At 33.9% G+C, this 19,228-nt stretch overlaps 2 protein-coding genes across 2 annotated transcripts in view; both read right to left on the bottom strand.

Moving 5' to 3' along the window:
- LOC127831590 (eukaryotic translation initiation factor 3 subunit C-like) overlaps positions 1-13,998 on the bottom strand; it is a 99,624-nt gene extending 85,626 nt beyond the window's left edge. Inside the window, exon 1 of the mRNA XM_052356584.1 lies at positions 13,889-13,998. The gene's annotated coding sequence lies outside the window, so the exon portion shown is untranslated. The remainder of the gene's footprint in view (positions 1-13,888) is intronic.
- Positions 5,932-13,810, bottom strand: LOC127831568 (uncharacterized). The gene is made up of 3 exons (XM_052356551.1): positions 13,598-13,810; positions 11,066-11,224; positions 5,932-10,818 (listed from the first exon to the last, which is right to left on the bottom strand). Exons 2-3 carry the CDS (start codon positions 11,178-11,180, stop codon positions 8,189-8,191), a joined length of 2,745 nt encoding a protein of 914 aa, XP_052212511.1. The 5' UTR covers positions 11,181-11,224; positions 13,598-13,810; the 3' UTR covers positions 5,932-8,188.
- Positions 13,999-19,228: the final 5,230 nt, after the last annotated feature.

The raw sequence follows: 19,228 nt of genomic DNA, 5'->3' as shown, positions 1-19,228 counted from the left end.
ATCATGGCTATATTGGACTATGGTAAATGTTCAGTAATACTGTTTCCTCACAAATATCATAACTTAAACGAAAATTTGCGAATCTAAAACAACTTTTTTCAATTTATTCAATTTACCAAACCGTGAAAAGATCCCTTTAATATTCAGTTTCAGCGATAATGAAACTTTTTTTTTTATGTTGTCTATCGTATCCCTGTAATAATTGTTCAACTCGTGGTCAACGTATTATTAATTGAGACCTGTGAATATAAACAAGCGTAACCTTATACTAGTGCGTTATTCTCACCCGGACTCCCCTTTGCTTATCGCCAGCCTCAGATTTATGAATGAGATGAGCGAAAATACTACGTCACGCAGACGCAGCAGAAAGTGGACTATTTTAATCATTCATAAACAATCTCCTCCGCGACACGTACAATACGATCATTGTTTTTTTTATTCTTTTCTTTAAAAAAAACCATTCGAAACTATTGCATTTAACACGATATTAATATAATGTTTCCATTTGTGAATAAACATTATTGGAGAACTCAAACCTCTTGCATAAATTATACACCTCTTTCTTGCGCGGATACGCGTAGTAAGCGGGAATTGGGTTCCTCGTACCTAGGCCGTACCGACCTGAATTTTACACTAAGCACTTTAGACGGTCGCTAAAGCGACCATCTAAAAACGGACATATAGAAAATGTCAAACTGTGACATACGGATAGAAAAGTGGGAACAGGTTATGTATTTTGCTAATGTACTATCCCGCAAACGAAAAGTATTAAGTTTGCAAGCAAATTTGCTGCATTTGAATATTCGAAGATTTCTGCATGTTATTCCATATTCGTATTATATTCTGAGTAGGGAAAACACGATTTGCAAACAATTGTTTTAATAACACCCCTTTGTGTATGTGTCAGAGATGCAATTTTATAACACTGCCATTTAAGAATTTCTTCACTCTATTTAGAATAATAGAGTAATATATCATACTAAAATACTAAAATTAACGATCAAAACAGAACAGAACATGTGTTTTATTATAACTTGCACAATGTACATCGTCAGTATAACAAACCAGATTTCAATATATAATACTTTGACGAATAAGACACATGCAATTATTAATTGTGTTGCTCCTGAAACACAAATATGCAATTGTCACTCTTTTGAAAAGGGCATAAATGTTAAAGTATATTCTTTAATATCTTGTAATTATTATATGATTGTATGAATTTGGGGGACAAGATATTTATCTAGCATACTTATTATGTAAACTTCATGATACTCTTTGAATGTTTGTTCTTCGCTTGCGATCAACAAATGTTAATACCACGTTTTGCAAACCATATTTGCTAATGACCCAAAATCTGATTACTGCCGCATCCGCGCCGAGAAAGAGTTTGCCATTCATGTCAGACGTTTCAGTTCTTCCACTATATTCATTCACAAATTGACACAGTATGTAAATATCGTGTTACATGGAATATTTTTGAACGGATGGTTTATAGAAAACACCATTAAACCTTTTGTTTAACTATACGTGTCGCGGAAGAAAATGTTTATGAATGATTAAAATAGTCCACTATTTGCTGCGTCTTAATCACGTGGTATTCTGCGCACCACAGGAAGCTAATTATAGATAAAAATAGGGAAAATAAAAGTACTTCTGATCAATAAGGGATATGGAGAGTCCAATACACTATCACGCGTATGTTGCACAACCTCGTAGATAGCGATTGCTAGTACAGCGTTGTTATATCGGATATGTCTTGAAAACGTTCTTTTGTTCTCATTAGGTAGCGGCGATCTCTCGTGTATTCTCAGTTGCACCAGTGATTTCAACGCATTGTATAAGGTTAAGTTTGTTCATATCCACAGTTCTCAATTTATTAAACGTTGAACACGAGTTCACCAATAACTATACTTAAGACAACGACAAAATGCGTTGTAATCACTGTAACCGAATATAAAAACACCTACTAAATTGACCAAAAACATCTTTTAAAAAGATATTCGGCATAAATGCTGATTTTAAAATAAAGTTTGAACATTTACGTTTCTAAATAATTTAATTATAAAAAGTTTAACTATTGTGTTTTATTTCACAATTTTGCATATTCACCGCATGAGTTTATTTTTTCACCATCGAAATATATCGTTTATTAATATTTGATTTACACGCATTTTTCTTTCTTTAACATCGAAATATATCGTATAATAATATTTGATTAACACGCAATATTCTTTCGACACATTAAAATCACACTTTCATAGGCTCGTCATGCAAAAATGGTCAAAGCCAGCGTAGCTCAAGCCTAGCCTGCGCATTTGCTCAGTCTGCTCAGAGGCGATGCTGTCCGCTATAAAATCACTCAATGATTTATGGTCTTATTATGCATCTGACCAAACTGCAAGATGCGCAGGCTAGTTGGGCTATAGCTATGATGGTCGCACATGGCAAAAGACCCATTTTAGCATCACGCGGGTCTTTTTCGTTAGAACAATGCTTTTCGATATAATATTGCATTTAAAATAGCAAACTGGCAAATAAGGGTAGCCTTTTCAGGCGCTATGGGATGATTTTCAGACTTGCTGACCGAGTACGGCAAATATTTGTTGTTAGATAATGAAACGATTTCCCTCTTATCGTGACTCTACTATTTCGGTAGTGTTTGTTTTTTTATCTTGAAAGCAAAAATGTGTTTATCGATAGTCAATTATGTCTTCTCCTGACGATTAAGTGACCAATTTCAGACCGTGAAATTCTTCGAGATGGATTTTAACGCTTAATATTAACTGGGTCACAATTTGTGTCTATGTGTCGTTTGAACATGCAGAGAGTATTCAAGAATTTCTTACACTGAACAGTGGTACATCCATTACGCCGTGCACAGATACAGTGATGCAGTCAAAGTTCAGAGGATTTCTCTCAATCAGCCTATGAAATATTCGAATGTATTCATTTGTGTCTGCTGTCGTTATGTTACGGGTCTTTTTTTACATTTTGAATTTGTATATTTATGGTGTCAAAAAAGTTTTGAAAAGGGAATTTCCATCATGAAATTATATTCTTAGCATGAAAGGTATTCCATATTCCAACAAAGTTTTTTTTATATGATGGTGAATGCATATTTTATTTTATATTAACTGATTCTCAGTATAACATTTTCATCATATTTTCTATGCTTTTAGCACGTCTAAAATAGGACATGCTGTTGTTATTTTTGTCGAAGTTATCTATATAAGATACATAGGGTAATAAACAGTGCACACCCGTATCAACCTGTGCGCTAAGACACTGACAAATTCTTAATAAATTTAAATAAGTTGTGTTTATTTCAAACTTACGATAAAGAAGCTATAACCTTATTTTGAAAAATGAGTCGCGTCTTAGATTATGCAGTAGCGAACAACTTCAATACCTTCAGCGCTTTGATTTTATATACAAAACAATTACACCAACAACGGCATCATCCGCTGTAATTATACGCCTGAAGAAACAATGCCAAAAATGTCAGTACATCTTCTATGTAATAATTTTAGCTAAAATACATTATGGTATTGTTTTAATGTGCCATTATTTAAAATAAGAACGTTTAACGACATATTCATAAAATGAACATTTGAGCAGGTTGTCTGAGGTACAAATTAATTATTGATATTAACAGCACATAGACCGCTCTTCATATGAAAATGTTAAATCTTGTGTTAAGTCGTGTACGTCATACTCTGAATACATTAGTTTTTCTGTTGGAGTAAGACAAGGGGAGGTAAGGGAAGAGGACAACGACAACGAGCGATGCATGGTATATGGGAGATAACCCTGGGTTATGGTTAGGGTTAGGGTTAAGGTTAGGGGTCGGGTTAGGGTTAAGGTTAGGGTTAAGGCTAACCCTAACCCAAACCCGACCCCTAACCCTAACCCTACCCCTTACCCTAACCCTCTAACCCCCATGCGCATTACAATACCATGCCTAGCTCGTTGTCGTTGTTCGCTTCCCCTGGGAGGAAATGTCCCCGATTTATTGTTTACTGGGTGTAGAAGATTTGAAACTTTTTTTTTTGAAAATAGAACATTGCCTGGCTTAAAGTGATAGTATGGGCATTTTTCACTGTTGAATTGAGCTGAAAAGAATTAACAGGTAAAAGGAGTTAGTTATAATGTGGTAACCACGGAGTGTATATTGATAGGAGATGAATCGAGTATTTGACCCTTACTGTAGTAAATTCAACCTTATGCAAAAACTATTCATCCGATTTTATTGGTTTATACGTTATCTTGTTGCTTATTAAATCCTCTTTCAAAAAAATATAACTTTTAGTATATTCCCGTTGTTATTAATGGATTTATAGCGAGTTAAACACAAGAAATACACATTTTATGTTTTACCACCGCGCGTTTTACCGTGTCGTGGCTATCGATCTTTTGTAAGAAGCGTACAGCGAAGCGCCGAGGTTATACATTTTGATGTACCCACTCACGTCTTTTGTTAAATTATAGTTTCATTTCTCGGCCGATTTTGACAAATTATATATCATTAGAAAGCTTACGTTACGTAGTTTTCAGATATATAAATATATATCGAGTTTTTCTTTCTGATTTGGGCAGCCCGGCGAGTTATAACTTTAACTTTTGCAAATATCATACCGTTTTGGAGTTTTAGAATCTAGATTTACGGTTGACATGTTCGTACTTAATACCAATTTGTAGCGTTTATATTTGGAGTTCAGTTTTAAAAATAACATCTTGCTTAGGAGAATAGAATTCTGTATACGATAGAAAAAAAATTGTTTAAAAACGAAAGTAATTAAGGAATGAAGGCGGAAGAAAGTAGCGCGCGTTCCGAACGCACCGAACTGATGCTACGGTCTTGGCGATTATGCTTTTGTTAGATACCGGCCATTGATTTTCCTTTGCCATGATTATTATATTTCTTATGGAATATATTGAAATATTTGGTTTATGAGACATATCAATAAAGCTAATAATTAATGAAGCTTAATAAATTAAGGATTTCGGCTCTTGTTTATAACACAGAAAGGGTGTTAATTTTATGACGAGACCGCGTATATAGCGGACCCTCTTGATATTTTTCGGCTTTGCATACTTCAAATAAAATGGGTGTCAAAAACATTCATCGTTTGTCGTTTATTATCAAAAAGGTAATTATGTATAATTATATATGAAAGGTTATTTACCTTAAATTATCAATTAATTAAAATTGTTTTAAGATTCTTGAAAATCACGGTCGGTGTTACGCAGGTCATTTCGTATTTTGACATCAGTGCATCATGTCCAACTATTCAAAATCGGATTTTTTTCACTGGGACGATGACGACTTAGATTTAGACGAATTGTTAGGTGAATACACATGTAGCAGTGATGATTCTGAGAATGTTCAACCATGTAAGAAAGTAAAAGTGACAAAAGCAATCGAATCAGTGGGTGTCTACCAGTGTACAGAGTGCCCAAAAAGTTACAAGACAATGTCTCGATTTCGGGGTCATATGATTTCCAAGCACGGATACGAAAGAGTGAATGGTAAATATTTCATTTGTTTGAGCATGCTTATTTCGTCAATTGCATCTGAATCGGAGTGTCTTATTGCTACTGGTAAAGAGTAACACATCTTGTTCAGCTTCACAAATTTGACCTTTTTATGAATTCCTTGTATCTTGTCTTCTAGACTTTGTGTGCTCTTTCTTTCGCTTTGTATAGCATTAATTAGCCAAGCCTATATGAGCCGCATCATTGGAATAGGACCTGAATGTAATTGCAACCAGTGTGGATCCAGATCAGCCTTCGTTCGAAAGGGCGGTCTGATCAGGAGCTAGAATGTCCGTCTACCATATTTTGTATACTGACTGAATATCGAAAAGGTTGGATCCTGATGAGACTGCACTTTCGAGCCAGCTGATAATTGAATTGAAAACAATACAATAACAATACTATATTTTATTAAAGTCTCACGCTTCATGATATAATACATTGAAAATACTATATAATACTATATATAAGAGTGGTTAAGGTTTAAACATTAAAAATCCTGCCATTAAAATTCCTGCAGTTTTCATTGCAAAAAGTCGCGTTGTGAGAAAATGGACCTTAAGGTGATTGCGAACATTTAAGATCCAGATCAGCGTGTGCTTGAAAGCGCAGTCTGATCAGGATTCAATCTGTTCAATACTCATGCCAGTAAGTCAAAGATTTTAACGGAACAGTTTTGATCTTGATCAGACTGAGGTGATCCAAACTGGTCGCAATCGCTGTAAGGTCCCTTTTCCTCATGACGAGGCTCATTAGCCTCATATATATATATAATATATATATATATAATAATATATATAAAGAGTTCACTTTTAGAATTTAACAACAAGAGATGAATATTCAGCGATTTTCCTTGTCCAATTGGGAAAAGTACCCGTACCGGTCCGATTGGGAAAAATTGAGTCGTGAAAACCTCAAAATTGGGAAAAATCGAGTCGTGAAATCCTGAAATTGGGAAAATCGCGTCGTGAAGTTTGGGTCTTATTGAATACATCATACAGTTCATACTTAATTGAACATACCCATTTAAATAATCATTTGCAGGCATGCCTTAATGACCATTAAGTTATAAAGTTTATATAAATAACAAAATATTATAAAGAACACACCAAATCAATTACTAGTTGTTTTAATCTCTTTTAAAGCAATGTCTCTCTCTTTCATTTTTGTGAAATTTCAACAATCTTTGATGTTTAATCATCACTCAGTTGCTTGCATCCCTCCCTGCACAGCATCATTATTGCTGTCAATGTGTCCTGTGATTGATGGTTCCGATTGGTTTTTTGGCATAATATTTGCTATTATGACTCATTTCAAACTACGATAAGGTTACAAACCGACGTAAAACAGTACGCTGGCTGCCTGGCAAAAGAACCGGAAACAGTAACAACTCTATTGATTGAATGCGCTGAATAATAAAACCCGAAATTAATCGAGCGCGTGGTTACACACAACTATACGATTTTCTTTGTTCGCTCGCCGAAAGTTGGTTTTTTTACGAAACTTTCTATCGTTTTGAGAAAAAATTCGGACGCTGATTGGGATTTTTCCAGATGCCGATTGGGAATTTGGGAATTTTCGCTCGATTGGGAAAGTACCGTTTTGGGAATTTGGGAATTTTCGTTCGATTGGGAAAGTACCGTTTACCGGTACTTTATAAAGAAGGAGGAAAATCGCTGTGAATATATATGATAATATATATAGAGTTCACTTTTAGAATGTTACAACAAGAGATGAAGACTTTCAAAAAGCAGTCCAGACATCAATTGTTAGGACATAAAAGCCACTGAATCTCCAACATATTTGTTAAAAACAAATTAAGCCTTTGTCCAAATAAAAAGTCTACATAAGTACATCGTTCAAAAAGCACTAGTTTTAATATTGTACAATCATGAAACAACATTGTCACATCCATAAAGGGAGGTAACAAAATGTATTAACTAAATAATGTCAGATCACACTACGCTAATACAATATTCCAGCATAGCCCTTTATACATGAGAAATAAAATGTTGAAAATAGGATTTAACAATCAATTAATACAATTTGAGTACATGATCAGATGTGGCAGCCACATTTTATTGAAAGGCATCATAGACCTTTAAAAGACATACAGTTTGTATAACTCTGTAAAAAAAAATAGTGGGTTGTGTGCACTTAATATCAAACATGACCTGTTTTTGAAACACTAAGAATTGTAATGTCATTTGAGTCGTGTTCTGAGAATACTGGGCATAATGCATGTGCGTTAAGTGTCGTCCCAGATTAGCCTGTGCAGCATGCAAAGGCTAATCTGGGACGACATTTTTCGCCTAAATTGGATTTTTGCTAAGAAGAGACTAAATTTAAACAAAAAATTTCAAAAAAGCGGCAATTGTTATCCCTGATTAGCCTGTGCGAACTGCACAGGCTAATCTGGGATGGCAATTTACCCAAATACATTATGACCAGTTTTCTCAGAACCAACACATTTATATACATGGTTTCAATTTAACTTTTGGCACATTGTTATTTAGAAAACACAAGTTACATATCATTCAGTAAAGTTACACAAATCTACACCATTTTTGTGGAAAATATACTCCAAGAATTCCACTATCAAGGTCACAATTTTTACCCTTTTATCCAATACAGTTTAACTTTAAGGTCACTATTTAGATTTCCTTCGTTGCCTCTTTTCTAACGGAGTATTGTCTATTGGTGCCAATTCCAGTTTTCGCTTAGTGTTTCCACGTAGGGGAGCAATCATTTGGCTACCGACCGTACGCAGTCTAACCATGGTGTTTGCAAATGTTTGAAGTGTTGGATTTGTGTCGGCCCCGTTACTACTCCGTTGAACTCCGAAATGCTGCTCAATCGGATCTTGGTTAAACTTGTTTGTTAGAACAAATTCGGCACCACTCTCTAGACAATATTTAACACATTCCACAACAGATTTCACAGTCATTTCAATCCCTTCTAATGTCTGGTAACTCAACATCATGCCGGCTTTCTCCGATTTAGAAAAGACACCCGGTCTTGTTTCAACATTGTTTTTCCACTGTGCAAAGTATTCAAGGAACTCTCCAGTCAAATAATTAAGCCTGTCATCATTTACAGAAGTGTATGGTCTGAGATTTGGTTTTCTCGTTGCCTGTGCCTCATTTAAATGGCGTACATTCAAACAATCAAAATATTTGTCCATGTGACGGATGAATGTAACTGTTTCTGACACTTGATCTCCGTACAGCATTTCCAGGGCACAAGCGACAGTTTCACTCAATACTTGTGCAGCCTTGTTCACTTTCATACAGCCATAGGATGTCATGTCGATATGTTCTTTCGTCAACTTGTTACAGTACCGATACAACTGATCTTGAGAATGGTCCCTGTACAGATTTACGATATGTAGCCACGATACATCCTTTCCATTATTCCACATTTTTCGGGTATTTTTATGTGCATATGAGTTTGAAAAGCAGTTTCTAGTGGTTTTTATGAGATGTGGTGGATCTGAGATGAAATAAATATATCTTCTGTCTGAAGCAAAGTCATTGACTGCACGGTAAATTACTCCTTCATTTTGACCTCGATGGAGTCGGCAAAATCGCCTGTTGGGGGAAGCTCCGTCGCTTGTAATGAAAAGAGTTGCTAAATCCAAGTCAAGTTCAAGTATCATGACTGCCTGCCAGAGTAAACCAAAAAGCTGGTCAGAATTCACCCCGGCAGTAGCAAAGAAGGCCAGCGGAAATTTGAGAGAGGAGGCAACACCTCTAACCATTATTACGAGTACTTGCTTAGCCAACTGTCTATCCTCATTTTTCAAGACCTCGTCAATGTTATTTAAGTCATTTCCCATCTTATCAAGGTCCACAAATCCTACTAACTTTCCACTTTGTTTATCATAAACAAGATCACTTTGGATTTTTACTTCATCGTGTAAAATTCCCACAATTTTTTTCCATTTTGGCACACTTTCAGGATCTTCACTTTTGTATACTTCATTATATAACATCTCCACAACTTTAGGTTGAAACCCAACACCATTTTCAATCAAATGTGTATAGTCATACAGAAGTCTCTCGCTTGGAAGACTGACAAAGCCTGATTTTCTTAAAGTATCATACCCGCTGCTGGACTTACTACGAAGTAGAATACACCACTTTATGATCATTGGGTGCCATCTCATCTTCCGCTTGTCATTTAATTGATTGTATTTCAATTGCTGTTCCCAGAATAATGACTTGTAGCTGTTTTCATTTTCTCTGTACAATGAACTTTCTGTGTCTATAGAATTTTCCAGCAGTTCCATAAAATCCATGCTTTCATCTTCGCTTAATTTCACTCCATTTTTGTCAATTTCATTTTTGATCTGTCTTTTCAATTTCTCATTCTCTTGTTCCAGTGTTTTTGTGTATTCCTGGTGTTGCTTAAACTTGTAGAATTTCTGATTAGGTGTCAGCTTGTTGAAAGGGGTTTGACAGTGCAACCAGTCTTTCTTAGGGGTGTCCACTTTCGGTGTTTTCTCTTGCCTAGAGAGTAGAGTGCGTAATGTACGTCGGTAGATCTGACAACATTTACAACGTTTGCTCTGAACAAGGAGCTGACAGTTTGTTGATATTATGGTAGATGTTCCAGTGTAACATGTGCGTAGCCCTTGTCGTGATGGACCATCCCTTGCGTCCAAGTACGATCCTTCTGGTATAAACGTTTGAAGGTCTGGGTCAGGATTTCCGGAGCAGATATTGAACCGACCAACTTCTCTTAATATCCTTGACATAGTGAACGTGGTGGTGCAAATTCTTGGAATGGAACTCCATATTTCGTGGTTGGACGGTAACTTTTTGTCATGTACCTGGATGCTAACACTGAAATCTTCATTCACTGACACAGCTAATTTCAATTTCATTAAATCATCACTGTCATACATCTGCACAAAGCGGACTGAGTTACTTTTCTTATGGCACACATAATCATCATTATCAATATATGAGCAGTCTTCCTTGAACTTACTGAATAGTCTAGCTTTTCTTGATTGAACAAATAAATCCAGGTCATCATGCTCATAGTACTGAAATGCATGTTTGTTTATTATCACATAATATTCATCTGCATAGTCTAAGCTTCCTTCATCAGCTTCTGTCACAGTTTCACTAGTGTCGGATTTTAATGTTGTTAAACACTGACGGAAGAAGTTGTCACTGGCGTAAGTGTACTCAAATATCTGGAATGCTTTCTTGTCTATAATAACTTCCGACGCTGTCACTATTTCTGAGTCACACATCGCCTCTGGCTCACATTCTGGAAGTATTAAAACAAGAAAGAACATTATAGTTAGGAATATTGAGGATGAAATTTTATTTATAGCATTACATTCTTTAAGAAGTTTGACATAAACAAGAGAGCCCTGAAAATATAGCAATTTTTTTAAGTGATAAGTTTATAAAGTGTTTTTTTTTAAATCCCCAATTCCCCTTTTTTCTCAAAAGGACGCAAATTCCCCCCCCTTTTAAGGGCCCCAGCCTCATTCCTCCAAAGTGGACATTACCTTGAGAAATCTCAATGTTGACTGCAGAGTGTTTGTCGATCGATTGCTTGCCATGGTTCTTAGAATCTCCTTTCCTACTGGACAACCTGGATCTGCCTCGCTTAAGGACAGGCATGCTGATAGTCGGACGGTTAACTTTCACTGCAACTTCAATTGGTTCTGAAATGAAATAAAATATGTTCTTTAATTCAGTAAAATCATGATAAACTCTTTGCTGTCTGCTTAAAGGGGCTATACCCCAGATTTTTTTTACAAATGATTTTCTTGTGTTTTTTATGTTTTTGTTTTGTATTTTCAGTGTCAGAGTTTTATAAGCCTCAAGATTCACCACAAACTGGTACCAAGCCCACTGGAACCAAGTCGACTGTGACACAAAAAAACAAAACATCTCCATTCCAGATCAAAAGAGAAGACTTCAGTGAAATATTCGCAGAAACAGTGCCAGAAGCAATAAACAGTGTAGGTGACAACAAATTTCATAAGCTAAGTTTCTCTGTACAAGGCAAAGGAATCATTAAAGTTTCTGAAAAACTCAAGACTAACAGTGAAGTGGTTAAACAATTAACAGAGTTCCTATGTGAGCCATTCCACAAGATTTTCAACACCACATCTAAAGAAATGAACCATCGAGAAGCAATATTCGCCGCTTTCTACGAGATGAGAATAGATTCAGTTGACAGAGTGAGTGAAATTGTGAACAAAATTGTTGACTGTGACACGCTTCCAGTGCGACAGTTTGCAGCAACATTACTGCACCAGGTTCTGGAGGACCTCATCAGTAAGAGAAGCAGTATGTACACTCGGTCAGAGAAAGAAGCTCCGCAGCTGTCTCATGACGAACAAGCCGTTCTATTTTTTATCAGCGGTTATTTGATACGTGCACTATCAAAACAAGTGAAACGAGTAAAAGTGTCAGAAAAAGAATCGCTTGTGGTTGCGATTGGCAACATGGAGAAGAACAACGAATCAACCTCAATTACAAAACAGTATTCAAAGTGGACGGAAAAACTAAACAGAGGGGGCCTAAAAATCCCCAATGAAGACACATTCCTATTAGTAAGGGAATTTGAAAATCAGTGCCGCAAAACCGTCGATGAAAATTTGAGCTGTAGTGACATTCATACCGTAGAACTTAAAGAACAAATAATGGATGCTTTCATGGTGCAATACTATGCAGAAAAACTCATGCCTGGGAAGTATTCCATGATCATTCTTGAAAAGATGCTGTCTGTGTTTTTAACGATGAGGGGACACGCAACAGCCAGAAAGAAAAAATCTAAATTATTACAAACAACAAAAACAAAAGCTCTCAGAACAGTTCTGAAAGAAAAATCTAATGTGAAGTAGCAAACCCGGGTAGCAAACAGGCTTGCAAAGTGATCAGACCATACGTGGATCAGAAATGGTCAACAATTCAAAACCCCTTTTCGCTTAAAGCAGCTCATAACATTATTTGCAAAAATATGACAATGTATAATTTTGATTATAGACTTCACAAACAAAAATCATTTTGCACAATATAAAAATTAAATAAATTATGTTACTCCTTACGACACCTTTTAAAGTTGATTAGCAGACTTCCGGAAAACAGCCAGACTTCATGAATTTACTCCCATCATTCTGCATTTTGATCTTAATATTTTTAAATTTGTAAATATCACATGTTTAAAAAAAGAAAATTAGATCAGATATATTTATAGCCAAAATGTTGAAGTTCATACAGTGTGACTTATAATGTTGTTTGTCATGAGAAATGTGTTACTATGTTCAATAAAGTATTTAAAAATATTATACTGGGGCTTATAACTTCACAAAAAATGCAGTGTATGTCGACCTGGCTGATCTGGCTCTTTGCTGGCCATGCCTTTTTGAAAGTTGTGCTTATTCCCCCATACCGTCCCCATCTCGTTAACCGGTATTCAGCAACTTTCAGATTATTACAAAGGTAAAAATAGATCGTCTTCCTAACATATTTACAACTTACTACTATTAAATCTAGAGTCAGTGTATTGAAATTTAAAGTATTTCGGGCTACAGCCAATTTACATCTTTTAAATATAATTTAATAATTCTCCCAATCTTTCCAATTCAGAAAGTACATCAGTTTTTCTGCACACTTCGGCCATGTTATTTATATTAAATACAGTGAAAAGCACTTGTGACAGCTTTTTACCAAGCTTTTACATAGAATTTAGAAATTATCGTCAACCACCTTGACATTTATTTGAACATAAATTCCAAAAAAAAATGTCCAAATCTACCAGTTATTTTCAGTGCCAAAACGTATTAGATCACTCATAAAAACACAATCTTGCCAATGTACAACATCACAGGTATAAGATGATATACGCTGTTGGTGATTCCACTGTGAATAAATATGTTTATTTCGAGAAGAAGTCTGGTTAGCTGCCATAATAGATTTTTTTCAACCGTAACAACTCATTCGATATGACCTTTTTAAAGCACCATTTCCAAACGTAATAATACAACAGGGTCAACAATAATCAATGCATTTGACGAAGAAATACTTACAAATATTAACTGTCGCAAACATGTTCGCCAAACTGTTCAATTCATTGCGCAACGATGAAAATAAAATGCAGGAAATTGGTTACATTTCCGCTGCTGATTGCAAATGGCCGCGATGCCCGTATGTAAACTCCGGTCACGTGACTTAGACACGACAAGATATTTGGCGTAACGGTCCCGTTTCTTATCCGTGTAATCTAGAGTCCGTGTGGTAACTGACCAATTATCTACAACTCATCTTGCTACCAGTTGTAAAAAATATATATGTTATATTCGATATTTTACATGACTCACCCAGTCCTCTAAGCCGAAATGATCCGTTAAACAAAATTGTGTCTTTGTATCGTATGAACGAATCTGCATGAAAACTACATTTAGACTCACATCGTACATCGAATCATTTCTGTTGTCAGTTGTCAAAACGAAACGGTTGATATTCAAATGCATTATTTTTCCGGGATAATGTTTTAGTATGTTGATTTTGCATTAACAAATATAAGTGTGTATGAAGTAAAAACACCAAAAATTAACAAGGGTTGCGATAGAAACCTTTAAACATAGCATATACTGTTAGATGCACATCATTGTGTCACACCGGTCTTTACTGACCTGTGTGAATGCGCGCTAAGCATTGTGGGAAACGGACTTTTTTCCATCATGGCGTTGGTAAACATAATAAACACGGAAGTGAAAAATGGTAATTAATTATTATCAAAAACAGGCCCCATCAAACCGGGCCAGCTGTAATATATAGTTGGATGCAGTTTGTGCTTCAAAAGGAGCCACTTTTCATGTCAGTCTATTGTTTGTAAGAATCACTAAACACGTAACTTAGACTAACTAAACATGTTGCAAGACCCACCAAGCCTGGTCATTACACCCACCAAGCCTGGACATTACACCCACCAAGATGTAAACATAATTGATTAGGTTCCTAAGGTGTGATCACACCTACCATGGGGCACACTTCACTTGATTAATGGTGTTTCTGCTTTAATGTGTGTCCAATGGGGGTCTGTCCAAGTGTTTTTTATTGTTTGTTTGTCTGAATGTCTGTCTTATTGATGTGCAGTGTTAATTGGGAAATAACAATTTTTTGGTGTGAAAAACATTTATCTTTGATCTTTTCAAATAATTTGTTAATTATCAAAGTGTAATAATAACACCTAAAATTAAAGGAGTTTGTTCACACCATTATTATTAAAATTCATTTGAAGATGTTGTTGTTTGATTTTATGAATTCTAAAGAATATTGCATCTTTATGTCGTGGCAAAAGAATATCAAAACATCAAACGTAACAAAGTTAATAAGACAAATACTCAATGCAAATTGTTTTTACTCATTGTCCCCATATATACCAGAACAATTTTAGAGAATATCATACTATAGGTATATATTGTTACTCTGTCAAAATGCCCCCAAAACAAATATTTTGGTGTATTGATTCAAATTGTAAAAAAAAGCGTGTTAATAGTTCTGATTTTGCTGTTTCATGTGATAATTGTGGATTATGGCAGCATATTAGATGTGGTGATACTGGTAAGTCATTTTCTTCTTCCTATTATAAACATTCTAGATCATTTGAGCTCCATGACATCATGCGATTTTGGACCTTAGGGCATTTTCCGTTTTTATCAAATGGTCTTGTAACTGATAAATAATTTAAAACACCAACTTGGTTTAAGCTTATTAGCTGCCCCATTCTTGACCAATTTATTTTTGTTAATACTCATTTATAAACTTTAACCTACACAATTATATAACTTATATAATTATTAGTCTCTATAAAAACATATCCATTAATTTTAATAATTAGATAACTATTTGTTACATTTTAATCAACTACATCATGTGGAAAGTTTGGAATCCTAATAATACTTTCTTATTTTTACATAAATGAAATTCAATTTAATGGTCTTATGGACATTACTGGGTATAACTTGGTATCTGTGTTTTATCTGTTTATATAACTTATATAATTATTAGTCTCTATAAAAACATATCCATTAATTATTAGTAATTAGAAACTATTTGTTACATTTTAACAAACTAGGTTAGGTTGTACGGTGCGGCTGAATATAAAGTATAGAAATTGTCTAGAATCGTGAAATCTCACTAGTAGGAAGTGTATATACTGTTTAAAGTGAAATGGGATTTCTTGGCAATATTATTTTAGTTTTGTTATTTCTGTCTGTATATTCCTGAAAAAAAGTATTAATGATTTAGATGCATATTATTACATTTTGGTGAAATAAAAAGAAATGTATAAATTTAAGATTGTGTTTTGTTTATTCTTAATATTTTTTTTATTTATCATTTTTTGAAATTTATTTTCAAAGTTTTTTCTGTCTGATTATTCTTGAAAAAATTATTTATGATTTAGATGCATATTATAACATTATGGTAACATAAAAATAAATGTATATGAATTAAGATTGTGTTTTGTTTATTCTAAATAATTATTGTATTTATCATTATTTTATTGTGTTTTCAAAGTTTTTTCTGTCTGTATATTCTTGAAAAAATTATTTATGATGTAGATGCATATTATTACATTATGGTGAAATAAAAATAAATGTATATGAATTAAGATTGTGTTTTGTTTATTCTAAATATTTATTTAATTTATCTTTATTTTTATTTCTTCAAGTTTTTTTGTCTGTATATTCTTGAAAAAAGTATTTATTATTTAGATGCATATTGTTACAGTCATTAAATAATTTGAGCAACCATTAATCTCATCAGTGTCATCTTACATGACAAATCCAATTAGTGGTTCATAAGTTGATAACACCTTTCTAATCTAATCAATATCTTGGTGGGTGTAATGTCCAGGCTTAGTGGGTGTAATGACCAGGCTTGGTGGGTGTAATGACCAGGGGTGTAACGTCCAGGGGGTGTAACGACTGGAAACCCTTCGAAATAGTAAATAAATCTAAATCATAAATAAATATTTATAATTAAATACCTGCTGAAATTTGAGAACGTAAACGATTTAAAATAAACGCTGTGAACATTACAAGAAATCTTACATGTAGGCCTAATGTGTGAGAGGATTAGTCAGGGATAAAATAAAATGGAGTTCGAAGGATCTAACATTTTGAGGAAGACGTCATGGTATCTTGGACATTTGGCACTTTCATATATTTATTTAGTAGATACTGAAAATGCTGAATGTGCTAATAGCAACATCAAAGACAAGCAGGTGAGATTTTTACATCTTTATTTTTCTTGACATAATATTGTATGTTTTCCATTTAATTTATATGCCAGTGTTTTTTTTAACCATTTTGGGAATGGTTTCCTGTCATTTCCCCCCCCCCCCCAAGACGTTTCCTTCCCAAGACGTTTCCCCCCAAAGACGTTTCCTCCCCAGACGTTTCCGTAATCTTTGTTTATTATCAAAATTATTATTTTGTTTATGAAGTCTTTAATTAACTTTTAATATCTATGAAGCAGCTTGTATGGTTTTTTGGTTTTAGAATTGTTTTTTGGAGGGTTTAACTGTGAATAATGATTGCATGTAAATCATTAGTAAGTGCATGTTGGTGTACAAGTGGAATACATGGAATATCCTCAAAATCTTACTGAGTATCTTATACATGTTGCTCAACACAAATGCAACCAAGAATAATGTGTAATCAAGACCCGTTTTGAATACACAATTAACACCTTATTTCAGTTTGAGTGAACCTGGGCAGGGTTGTGCAAATGTAGTGTTTGTTGTTTTTTATCCAATTGCATATGGTCAATTGATGAATTGAAAAATGGTAAAATCTAATTTAAATTAATTTCGAAACTGTTTTCCTTGTAACAGTTAAATATGATTAATATATATTTACTTTGTAACTGTCAACATTTTTTTCATGCATTCATATGTTTATTATCAAATTATTGGACGTCACTGATATTTTATTTTTTACTAATAACTCATTTAGACTAATTTAAACAGAATTGAACTTTCCTTGCACATTATTTCATTATTAATAATATAATTTATTAGCAAATGTAATAAAAACTTATTGATATAAGAAACACAAAACACAATTACCCGTTTTTATTAAATGAATTTGTGGAATTAAAGGAAAAATTAATAACTTTATGAATTAAAAAAAGGTAAATTCAAAGCAATTTATTAATAATAATTAAAACAGTGATAAACTATATAAAAATGTTTTTGTATGATAATGTGCTACTCTCATCTTATGAATGACTATCCCCCTTCAAAGATGTCACCTAATCTCATTAATGCTGATTAATGGGCCTGTATATTGCACCATAAGTACCCCTTTATACAATAGCTGTTATCTTGTTATATACACTTGCTAATCCTATTAATGCTTGTATATTGCACCATAAGTGCCTGATATATTGTTCAATGGTAGGTGTGTGTTGTTACTTAATATTAGTGAAAACATAACTTTCCTATTATTTGCCTGCTTTTTGAAAATATTTTCATCGTTGAGTTTCCTTTAATTTTTAAAGAATATTTTTGAGAGGTAACACCTGAGTACTACAAATCAATGTTAAATGTTCACACTAGCTGTATTGGGACATTATAATTGAAAAATTACATAACAATTTTATTTACTTGTCTCAAAATAAATATCCCAATATGATATTTATTTATTAAAAATAATTTGTGTTTCAGTTAAAACTTGGATATAGTTATTATTCTTCATTAAAAATCACAACTATTCCACTTTAAATGACCATCAAAGAACATCAAAGCTGTGTTTTTACTCAATTTTTCAAGGATCTCAATAAATGAAAGAAAAAATTCAGGTACTTATAAATACAATTCTAATTAGATCTATTTAATTGGTAAAATTTGTTTGAGGCTTCCCTAAAAACAACAATAATAAATCATTTCACTGATCTATTGATATATCTATTTGATAGGCAGAATGACAAACAGAACTAGTGTGGTTTCTAGGGTCATAAATCTGGCCCCTAAGCCTTAATTGGTAATAATATGCATGCAGTGTTATGTCTCTGAAAGTGACAATGAAGCAAATCTGCCCTTAGGCTATTTCATTTCACTCACACAAAAGGAGATAACTTGCTATTAATTTAATAGTTACTTCTAACTTGTCTCCTTTCTGTATTAAGAGGGTTTTCATATTTTAAAGTTCAATTGGTCTTCAAATGAATAAGCAATCAAAGTTCTTGATTTTGCCAACAAATAATGTTTACCAATTGTGGGTCTACTCTACTTTCTTTTAATAATTATTTCTAATTATGTTTTTTTTTTAATTTTTATATCAATGGAAAATAAAATATTTTTTCACTATTTTGTTTAAAAAGTACTTAAAGAAATCCAGGCAAGAATACGTGACAAGTAAGGGTTGTGTCAAGAAGGTGCCATTTAAGACCCTATTATCAGTTTTGGATGCCCTAACCTGTATAGGTGAGAAGACTGTGAGAAGATTGGGGACAGTGGGGCATGAGGAACAACTAATACACAGTAATTGACAGGTTCGTGTTGAATCAAGCACAGAATTTTCTGAGCATTCATGATTCATTAGAATTGAAAAAAAAAATCAATCAACCAGAAAAATCCAGTTGACCAACTTTGACTTATTTGCATGAACAGGTATAAAATAGTGGGTATTAATAGCTTAAGACATTAT

This window comes from Dreissena polymorpha, chromosome 1 (assembly GCF_020536995.1).
Source record: "Dreissena polymorpha isolate Duluth1 chromosome 1, UMN_Dpol_1.0, whole genome shotgun sequence".
Taxonomy (NCBI): Eukaryota; Metazoa; Mollusca; class Bivalvia; order Myida; family Dreissenidae; genus Dreissena; species Dreissena polymorpha.
Note: the sequence above shows the minus strand (reverse complement) of the source record. Positions and strands in the feature narration are given on the sequence as shown.

Coding starts and splice junctions, on each gene's coding strand:
- LOC127831568 (XM_052356551.1), bottom strand. CDS start 11,180: ATGCCTGTCCTTAAGCGAGGCAGATCCAGGTTGTCCAGTAGGAAAGGA. Junction 10,819..11,065: donor CAACATTGAGATTTCTCAAG/GTAATGTCCACT, acceptor TAATACTTCCAG/AATGTGAGCCAGAGGCGATG.